At 37.8% G+C, this 10975-nt stretch overlaps 1 protein-coding gene across 1 annotated transcript; it reads right to left on the minus strand.

Annotated features, from left to right (window-relative positions):
• Window positions 1-1223: 1223 nt before the first annotated feature.
• LOC117330522 (rabenosyn-5-like) lies at window positions 1224-10581 on the minus strand. Its single transcript, XM_033888892.1, has 9 exons — window positions 10472-10581; window positions 8572-8721; window positions 7702-7860; window positions 7132-7275; window positions 6511-6672; window positions 5890-6095; window positions 4652-4722; window positions 3037-3123; window positions 1224-2776 (listed from the first exon to the last, which is right to left on the minus strand). The coding sequence occupies exons 2-9, from the start codon at window positions 8708-8710 to the stop codon at window positions 2221-2223; spliced, it is 1524 nt and encodes a 507-aa protein (XP_033744783.1). The 5' UTR covers window positions 8711-8721; window positions 10472-10581; the 3' UTR covers window positions 1224-2220.
• Between the last annotated feature and the right edge of the window lie 394 nt (window positions 10582-10975).

A 10975-nucleotide genomic window follows, 5' to 3' on the forward strand; every position in this document is an offset into this window, starting at 1 on the left:
GCATGGTTGACTGCTTTATAACCATGTAGGTTTGTGTTTCTCGGGAAGCTGAGAAACGGGCAAGTCAGTGCTGACATGGTTGTGTCCTTGGGCAAGACACTCTACCTTATACTGACGGGCTGTAAGGCCTAAAGTTAAATAAAAATTGAATTGAATATTGCTCTGGATAGCATCTGAAGGGCCTCCCATATGTTGTTCAGTGAGGTAGTCACCAACTGCTACAAGGAGACCCAAAATGACCCAGCTGTTCATGATTGATAAACATCAAACCAACAACATGATGGTGACATCATAATTCAGTGGCTGGAGATGATGTTTGTGATATAAATAAGTTTCTTGATATGGCTTACCTGGTAAACTGCAGTACGAACACATCTTCCAGTACATGTATATGCATTTTGCTCATGTAATGATGTAGTGAATCAATGTGGTTGATTTCATTAAAATGGTAAGCTTCATGTCTATGTAAAGCCAACTATCTGAAAAATTCTGATAACCATCACTTAAATGTATACAGCACCAGTATTCATCACCTACTTTACACTAAATATACCCAACAGACACTCCCATCAATGGTGATGATGACAATGGTAAATACTGATGTTTATTACAGTATCTCAACGTGGAATTTTAATAGGAATGAGGACAGTGATTCTTTAATGGATTTGATAAAACTTATAGTTTGGAAGGAGTCAAACTGGCATGGACTCACTAATTTGTCAACAACATGTTTATGCATAGCAGCCAATAGAATTTTACCTTGTTTCTATGGTGACTGAGAATCAATGAATCCCTCATGGAAGGACGCCAGTCTCTCCCAAGATTACTTCACAGTAAGCTTGTACCCACTTATACAACTGTGCTAACTGGAACAATCATTTAGAAGTCTTGACCAAAGACATAAACTGGCAAACTTTTGTCAGCACACAATATTTCCAGCACTCTACCGTCAGTAGGATATAATTTTTATAACGTTTATAATATTATGATACTGGGGTCAGTAAAATGTCATAATGTCTCTGTAAACACATTGACATGGATAAGTCGAACCATTGGATAAGTCAAATATTTTGCTTGGTCCCGTCGACTTCAACTTACCCAAGTTTTACTGTAATAAAATTCACATATCACTTTCGCTCAGTCTTTAAATCTAGATTTGTGAAATACTTATCAGGAAATCTTTATCAAGTCTATAATTACATAATGTACCTGTGAATTTTTATAATTAGAAGTTTTACTAGAAGTACACTGTCCTAGATTGATATAAATGATTCTTCGAAGCTCAATGAATATCTTACAACTGAATGAAAATCAGCAAAGACAGTAACATGTAAAACAGCAATGCATCATAATCAACACGTAAAATCAAGTTCATGATTATAAATAATGCCTGGAAATACATAAATTATTGCACATTTCCATGAATGACCCATATGTAAAAGAAATTTTTCTGTAAAAATGATTTTTCACATACAATTTCAAACAACTCACAATTAACGATCCATGCACACTGAAACATTTGTATAATGTTGAACATCATCTTAGGACATTGAACCTTGCACACGTAAGATTAGGAAACAAAATCACATAGGTTATCACCAACTAAACATTAACAACATATTGGAGTGTCTAGATGATAGAAGGCTGTACTTTGTACAAGACACAGGGAAGTTTCTCAATTTCGCTCTTCATTGTTAGAATCTATTGTAGCCACATTGTAATTACGACACTTCATTGTTGGAATCTATTGTGTAATTACATTGTAATTGTAATCACATTGTAATTATACCTATTCACACTTTCCTAAAAGCTGATTTGACACAACTACTGGCAGACAGCAGACCTTCTCCCAACTAACAAGTGTTGGATGTTAAATTGTTTGTCAATGGACACGATGGACTGAATACTGTAGAGTTGTTAAGAGCTAGACCATGGTCATTAAATAACATGCCAACACTCTTTGTAAACATTCATTATGCTGTTAACACTTTTGTCGTTTGTGTCATAGTCGCTCAGTATTTATTTTCTTTCTTTACTGAATGACCGCAAACATAGCAAAATCACCAGTTAATCCCCAACAAATATTTTCACAGCAGAATTAACAGTGATGAAGACAACTATGACCGACTCTGTGTTGCCATGGAAATGGTCTTTAATTGATTTTGTTACCATGTTTATGTCTGATTTACGGTTTGTATTTGTTGCCATGGCGACACATTACTATGACCGATTTTGTTGGCGTAGATACTCTTGACCAAGTTCTTTGAGGTTTTGTTCCAACATTGTGACCTCGTCTAACTTCTGGGCTTGTTTGGCCTGTTTGATGTAACCCCGGATGATGTTCATCTGTTGTATCATGGGGTCATCCTTATCGTTGAAGTTAATGGTGGCTTCTGAGGGAATCCAACCGGACAGAATCTTTGACCCACTTCTGTCTTTCCCTTCCACAGGTTTCTCCTTCGCACTAGAAGACGCCCCTGAACCTCCCCCAGCAGCTTTGGAGGGTTGGTCCTTCTGTTCCTTTTGCTCCCGCTGTTTCATTTCCCGTTCCTGTGCTTCAAGAGTTGCCTGACGTTCCATGGCGATGCGTCGTTGCACCTGTTGTTTGCGTCGTTCCTGTATAACAGCGTACTGCTCCTCTGTTGGTAAGGCCTGGAGACCAATAACGTTCTCCTGCATCACATTACTAGCTCGTATCCGTATGGCCTTCTGGAGTTGAGCCTGTTTGGCAGTAGGTCCCTCCTCAGAATTCATTCCAAGCTGCAGTATTCTTTTGCTGTCAAAAGCAACCAACAACAAAATAGTTCTAGTAAAAACATACAATTGTAAGCTTTATCACTTATGGGGTTTCAAAGCAGTTGACTAAATATTCTGCATGGTAATATCTCTCTCTATAGAAAATCTGCTTTTGTCTCAGTCTTCTGCTTCATACCAATTTATTTGTATGAAGCTGCAAAACCCAAGTCCTTTCATTTATTAAACAATTTTAGCAATAAACATATTTTAGGTAGTGTTTTTTTCCCCATAGTTGCTTACCTAAGGCCATCAATTAATTCGTAAGTTTTGAGGATTTTCGTTCTAAGCTGCTGTGCTGTCCTCAGGTTATATGTGGATTCTCCATTACTGTAATGACAAACAGGGAAAACATACAGCCTCTGGTCAAAACTTAGTAAACTACACCAACCTTTCTGTAATGGTTTCTGACACAGTCAGCAAACTACACCAACCTTTCTGTAATGGTTTCTGACACAGTCAGCAAACTACACCAACCTTTCTGTAATGGTTTCTGACACAGTCAGCAAACTACACCAACCGTTCTGTAATGGTTTCTGACACAGTCAGCAAACTACACAAACCGTTCTGTAATGGTTTCTGACAGTCAGCAAACTACACCAACCGTTCTGTAATGGTTTCTGACAGTCAGCAAACTACACAAACTTTTCTGTAATGGTTTCTGACACAGTCAATATACAAAACTCTTAACTCCTATGTCTTATTTGGCAATGTAAATGCCAGAATTATATGAAAGATAATAAGTGATAATACCATGGATATGTACTCTGTGAGAGTAGAGGGGACCTACCTGAGAGACTCTACCATGGCTATGTACTCTGTGAGAGTACAGGGGACCTACCTGAGAGACTCTACCATGGGTATGTACTCTGTAGAGTAGAGGGGACCTACCTGAGAGACTCTACCATGGATATGTACTCTGTAGAGTAGAGGGGACCTACCTGAAAGACTCTACCATGGGCATGTACTCTGGGAGAGTAGAGGGGACCTACCTGAGAGACTCTACCATGGGCATGTACTCTGTGAGAGTAGAGGGGACCTTCCTGAGAGACTCTACCATGGGTATGTACTCTGTGAGAGTAGAGGGGACCTACCTGAGAGACTCTACCATGGATATGTACTCTGTGAGAGTAGAGGGGACCTACCTGAGAGACTCTACCATGGGTATGTACTCTGTAGAGTAGAGGGGACCTAACTGAGAGACTCTACCATGGGTATGTACTCTGTGCGAGTAGAGGGGACCTACCTGAGAGACTCTACCATGGGCATGGACTCTGTGAGAGTAGAGGGGACCTACCCGAGAGACTCTACTATAGGTATGTACTCTGTGAGAGTAGAGGGGACCTACCTGAGAGACTCTACCATGGGCATGTAATCTGTGAGAGTACAGGGGACCTACCTGAGAGACTCTACCATGGCTATGTACTCTGTGAGAGTAGAGAGGACCTACCTGAGAGACTCTACCATGGGTATGTACTCTGTAGAGTAGAGGGGACCTACCTGAGAGACTCTACCATGGATATGTACTCTGTGAGAGTTGAGGGGGACTTACCTGAGAGACTCTACCATGGGCGTGTAATCTGTGAGAGTAGAGGGGACATACCTGAGAGGCTCTACCATGGGTATGTACTTTGTGAGAGTAGAGGGGACCTACCTGAGAGACTCTACTATAGGTATGTAATCTGTGAGAGTACAGGGGACCTTCCTGAGAGACTCTACCATTGGAATGTACTCTGGGAGAGTAGAGGGGACCTACCTGAGAGACTCTACCATGGGTATGTAATCTGTGAGAGTAGAGGGGACCTACCTGAGAGACTCTACCATGGGTATGTACTCTGTGAGAGTAGAGGGGACCTACCTGAGAGACTCTACCATGGGCATGTACTCTGTGAGCAATTCATTGGAGTTGTCAATATACTGGCTCATTTTCTACAACACAAAAGAAAATGGTGATAGAAAATATTTATACACTGTCATTCAGAGTTAAGATTCTGTTTCCTTGTTATTTAGATTCATGACCCATTTTTGAAGAAAAACAAGACAAAAAAATGCCTCAAATACATATTTAAGCAGTCATATAGTTAATACAAAATGTTATTTTCATTTGCAGCTGATCATTCAGGAATAAATGCCCATTATTTATCAAAATTTGATACTGAACTCACAAGAACAAAGGTTTCATGACTTCCTCAGATTGATAATATTGGTGTATATCATGCACATCTCATAATGTGTGAATATCGATACTTTCAATATGATGAGTGTGGGACTCTTGAGATGTCAGGTAACATGTATGATATTGCCTATGTCAATTCTGAACACAGGATATGTCAATTCTGAACACAGGATATGTCAATTCTAAACACAGCATATGTCAATTCTAAACACAGGATATGTCAATTCTGAACTGAGGATATGTCAATTCTGAACTGAGGATATGTCAATTCTGAACTGAGGATATGTCAATTCTGAACTGAGGATATGTCAATTCTGAACTGAGGATATGTCAATTCTGAACTGAGGATATGTCAATTCTGAACTGAGGATATGTCAATTCTGAACACAGGATATGTCAATTCTGAACACAGGATATGTCAATTCTGAACACAGGATATGTCAATTCTGAACACAGGATATGTCAATTCTGAAATGAGGATATGCCTTTTCTGAACACAGGATATGTCCTTTCTGAAATGAGGATATGTCTTTTCTGAACTGAGGATTTGTCAATTCTGAACACAGGATATGTCAATTCTGAACTGAGGATATGTCAATTCTGAACTAAGGATATGTCAATTCTGAACTGAGGATATATCAATTCTGAACTGAGGATATGCCTTTTCTGAACACAGGATATGTCTTTTCTGGACTGAGGATATGTCTTTTCTGGACTGAGGATATGTCTTTTCTGGACTGAGGATATGTCTTTTCTGGACTGAGGATATGTCTTTTCTGGACTGAGGATATGTCTTTTCTGGACTGAGGATATGTCTTTTCTGAAATGAGGATATGTCAATTCTGAACACAGGATATGTCAATTCTGAACACAGGATATGTCTTTCCTGAACTGAGGATATGTTAAGGTAATTTGCTGACCTGATACAGGAGTACGATTGGAGGCTGAGTATTTCTCTGCTCCATCTGCTGGTCCCGACGCTCCAGTAACTTGCGACAGTTCTCACATGTTCGTATGTGTGGGTCCCCATCCATGCCCATGAGGGAGTTAAGACTAGTGTTACTGCCGCTCCGCTTGAGGAAACCAACCTCAGTGCCCGTTTGGAAGGCTGGGTCAGTCAGCTTCTCTACAACACAAGCAAAAACCTCATTACACACTCAATTCTAGAAGATGTGGGTTATATAAATGCACTTTATATATTAATCTTACCCAACATATGTGAAATAAATTCCAAAACAGATTATATTTTCAAGAAATGCATTCCTTAAACAATGAAAAAATAATGATAACTAATTTGATGCTTGTGCTGTTGATAGAAACAAAGCAAATTTCTATAATATTTTTACAATTCATTGAAAACATACAAATCATTGGAAGCACATGATGAAAGTATTTGTGGGAACCAATTATATTTAATATTGATCATCAACAATTTTTTCTTGTAATATACAGCAGAAAGTTCAAAACAGTACAGTAGGCTAATATGTTACGTGTATGATAATATTATAATGATTTTCACAAGAGGTCGTCATTTTCCTTACTGGCAAATGTGTATGGCATGAAGTGTGAACACTTGTCACACATGATGTCTCCGCAGAGTCTACAATGGTGGCGCCGCCTGGTGAGACCAAATGATCGGCCACAACTTGGACAAGAAGGGATCATCTTATCTGGTAACCAGGGAACAAGGGCCCGTTCATAAGCTACAGAAAACAAGCAAAAACAGCAATGTAACCAAAATGTTAGGTTAACATCAAAACTTGCTAGTGCAATTCTAACTTCAACACAACAACATTCTATAAACATCTTTACCTTTCCAGATTTCTGTACCTCTGTCTGTACGTACATTTTTGTACTACATTGTACATGATTTCATTAGATGATATCATAGTAATCCTCTTCTTGTTCACACAAGTTTTAATTTGATTTAGAAAGAGTGTATTTCAGCATTTTTAAATTACAGTGTACATAATTAAGGAGCAAAATTGCCTGTAAGAACAATATATATCTTTTTATAACTCTAGCTTTACTTATCTCTTATACCTGTACAATAGTAGTTTATTATTTTTCTGTCCAGACTCTGGACAACTTAATTATGTAACAACCAAACAGACATTAAGAGTTGTGTTAATTTCATTCTATGGGGCTGCGGGGCCACTTACCTTTGCGTTTACTAGGTTCAGTAGGAGCATCTTGCCCAGTAAGTTTATCTAGTCTGATGATAAGTTTATTGGTTTCCACCACAAACCTATCCACTCTGGCCCCTCTCTGTGTCTTAAATAGGTCAGTCCAACACCGTGTGTGTCCTACAAAATAATACACCACAATATTTACCTAGTTTCAGAGGGACCTTACTTTATATATATATATATAGGGAATGTTTTAAGCCCACTACATCAGCAGCAATGGGAAGTTTTGCAGGGATGTTGATGTAAAGCCTTCCACTGTCAGATCATGAGAAGACTAAACCTGATATAAAATCCATTTGACTACGAAATCTACAAGGTATATTATTTACATCTATCAGATGAAATATACCAACAGGAATTTAATCCTCTCTAGGTTACTCTGGTGTCTACCTCGCCTCACTAACAAGCTATATAATGTACATATATGTATATGCAAATAAAGTGTACACATCAGCCATTTACTTCGAGGACTACTACAGATATAAGGGATTGTACCCAGATTGCCATATAGCCAGGTGTTTATTGTACAAACCAGAAACTTACCTGGTTCCTGGGGGTCCCACAGGGATGGGTCATACCCTGCCACACTAGGAGCAGGAATGTAACCCTGCTGGCCATTGTCTGAACTTGTGTTGGCAGCTTCTGTATTATTTGGGGTATCTTTGTCTCCCAATATCTTCTTTATGGTTTTCCCGAATAATCCTGACAATACAAAATCATGTCGACTGGTGAGTGGTGTGGTTATATTTTTTGCTTAAAATCTAGGATACTGAATTTAGTACATGCATACAAATAAATACGTAGATAAATCTAAGAAAAATATAAAAACTTAATGGGCACACAAAATACCCGGTAAGACTACTGGTTTATGAGGTTGTTCAAAAATAATTTGTTTGTTGGATCTATTGCCCCATGAACAACCAGGGTCATTTTGAGGTGGAGTCTCCTTGTTTTAGGTGGTGACTACCTCACTGAACAACATACAGTAGCTATATATATAGGCCCATTGAATGTCATCCAGAACAGAGACCATTGGGGTAATTAAGTGTCCTGTCCAAGGATACAACCATGACACCACAAACTGGTCCATTTCTAAGTTTCTGAGAAACACAAAGTGTCATTGGTAAGGAGCATTGAACCAGGCACATCAGATCTTCATCTGAGGTTATGTGGCTTGCACTCTGCATTGAATGAACTATCACAACCCCTGTTGTTCAGAAAAGCATACTTTACTATTAAGCAAGAACACAGAACAGTACATGTAATTGAAAACCTGACACAGGATAAACTAAATTAAATGAATGAAGTTGTAGAAATCTGTATGAAAACATTAATTTCAACTTCTTAAAAAATAAAAAAAAATATCATATTGTACACTGGCATATGTATATATGTAGAAGACATCATAAATACCCCTGAGCTGTTGAAGGACATCTTTGTCCTCTGCTGAATGTTCCTCTTCAAAATGTCCTTGAAGTTGTGAGATAGTTCCCAGGTCCTTCATACACATAGGGCAGAGGAAGCCCTCCCTGACTTCTGCAGCTGTCGCCATCTCAGTTCTCACTGTCAAAAATTAACCAATTTTAAGTTTTTAATTCACAATACCTATAAAAATATATATCAAACATGTCAAGCCAGAACTTTAGGACACAGATATTTCAGTTTGAGGTTCTTGACCATAATGTGATAATAATGTCTTTGTAAAGGGGCTCATCAAGGTTGTGAAAATGATGTCCAAGATTGCCTCAAAAACATCCCAGGTCAAAAGTGTTTTCAGATCATGATGCATCTTTGTTCTTCTAATATGTTAAAGTGATACCAACCGGAACAATGCTAAATGTGACTGTTGTGTATTTGTTTGGATATTCAAAGCCTGTGAATTATCCCAGATTGTGTGATAGTGAGGATGGTGTTCAGGGTTGTTGTAACTTGACATGCATAATTTGTCAGTGTTTGTGATGTGACTCAGTGACATTTTAAAACCAGACACTACAGAGCTCATTTAGCATTGCAAGTAGAGATAGGAACCATATTTCATTGCTTTTAATTTTCTAAATGTTTAATGTCATGTGTCATACATAAACAGACTGAACATTGATTATTGATCTTCTTGATGAATCACAAACTGAAATGTAATACAGAAACAATCACTAAAATATGTAAAAGTTGGTAGAAAAACTTATTTTGAAATATTTGACGATGACTTTTCCTAGCATACCCACAGACAGCTAGCCACAGAACTATATATATGTCCCTTGTGTAGCAGCTATGTCATGACTAGTTTGTGTAATATATATATTTGTTGTTGAAATTAGTCTACCATAATATAAATTATGTATATAAAGGTAATGGGCAAATGGGCAAGAAAGAAGCGATGCAGCTAGTGCATGCGTCACTTCAACCTCTACATACCAGCTGGTAGTCTAACAAATCACAGATACCTTTATAGTCATGATCAGACCAGCCTGTTATAACACACTTGTATCTTCCTTTTACTAAGACTTTGTTATGATATCAAATATAACAATAACAAAAACAGAGACTTAAGCTTGGATATGCCATTTACCAAATATTTGAGAAAAGTAATTGTTAAACATATCCATACCATACTCTTGCTTTGTGTTTTCCAACATATGACAGTTATATATCTTGTGCTGGTGCAATAAGTAAAATTGCAAACCACTTTCCTCTGTCTTAATTGTTACTATGTTTCATGAGAACTACTTAATGCATGTACGTGTAACCTATAGTGTACAAAAACCTTCTAACGTGGCAAGTAACTTGTTACTACTGTATCAACCTGAGAGGAATATTATAATTATCTGTATCCAAGTGAGATGATCAGATCCCAATTTCAATTTTCAAAAGGCCCCACGAAGGGAGGGCCACCTGGTCGTCACTAAACGACCACTTCTTATTACTTAGTAATGCTTAATAAAAAATATGTCTCTGTTACTAACTAAATAGTGTACGTTTCCACGTTATGTTCGGTGCAGTTGGTCATGGCTCAAACGGTTTAACCTACTCACTAGTACCGAGCTTTGTAAAATTAACATGCGTTTTGGCGCTTTTTATCATCGGGCACAATTGAGAGCATTGTTAATTTGTCATAAATCTGTAAAAGAAAGTGGCATATGTTAAAAAACTTAAGGGGAGTAGATACTCTATAGTGTTGTATGCACGATGAGTAGGGCAACACCCACACACCTGGCAGTGGCCAAGTAACATAAATTAATCACTTATGAAAATGCAATAAAAAACATAAATCTGGCAGCATTAGTGCAATGATATAAACAATATTTTCGGAACATACCTTTCAGTGAGATAAAGGCAAATTGAGTTACATTACAACAGAAGCATTTGCACAAATGTCACTTCGACTGTCAAGTGGGATTTCAGCGGAAGTAACTTCTGGAAAATAAACACTGTAAATGGTGTCGGACACGGAATTATCATTTCCGGAATAAATATAAAATTAAATTTAAAAGTAAAATTTAGCAATACGTACAGATAGATTTGTATACCATATCTGAAATGAAAACATCAGATACTATTAAGGGATATGTATTTTGCCATTTTCATTGCAGCTCATATAGAAAACAACTAAATTGGGATTCCCCAATAAAGCGACCCCTGGCGAGGATTCCCAAACCGTTTCCTTTTCCGCTGAACAACTTCCGCTACTGGTAATGAAAACATTTCATGTGTATTACAATAAGTTTTCATCCATCGTCATCGGACAAAAGAGTCATCAAATTAAATAATTGTTTATCGTTGATCAACAGCAATGTACCAATGTATTATTTCATTATGAAAT

The sequence above is a fragment of the Pecten maximus genome, chromosome 7, assembly GCF_902652985.1.
Source record: "Pecten maximus chromosome 7, xPecMax1.1, whole genome shotgun sequence".
Lineage (NCBI taxonomy): Eukaryota > Metazoa > Mollusca > Bivalvia > Pectinida > Pectinidae > Pecten > Pecten maximus.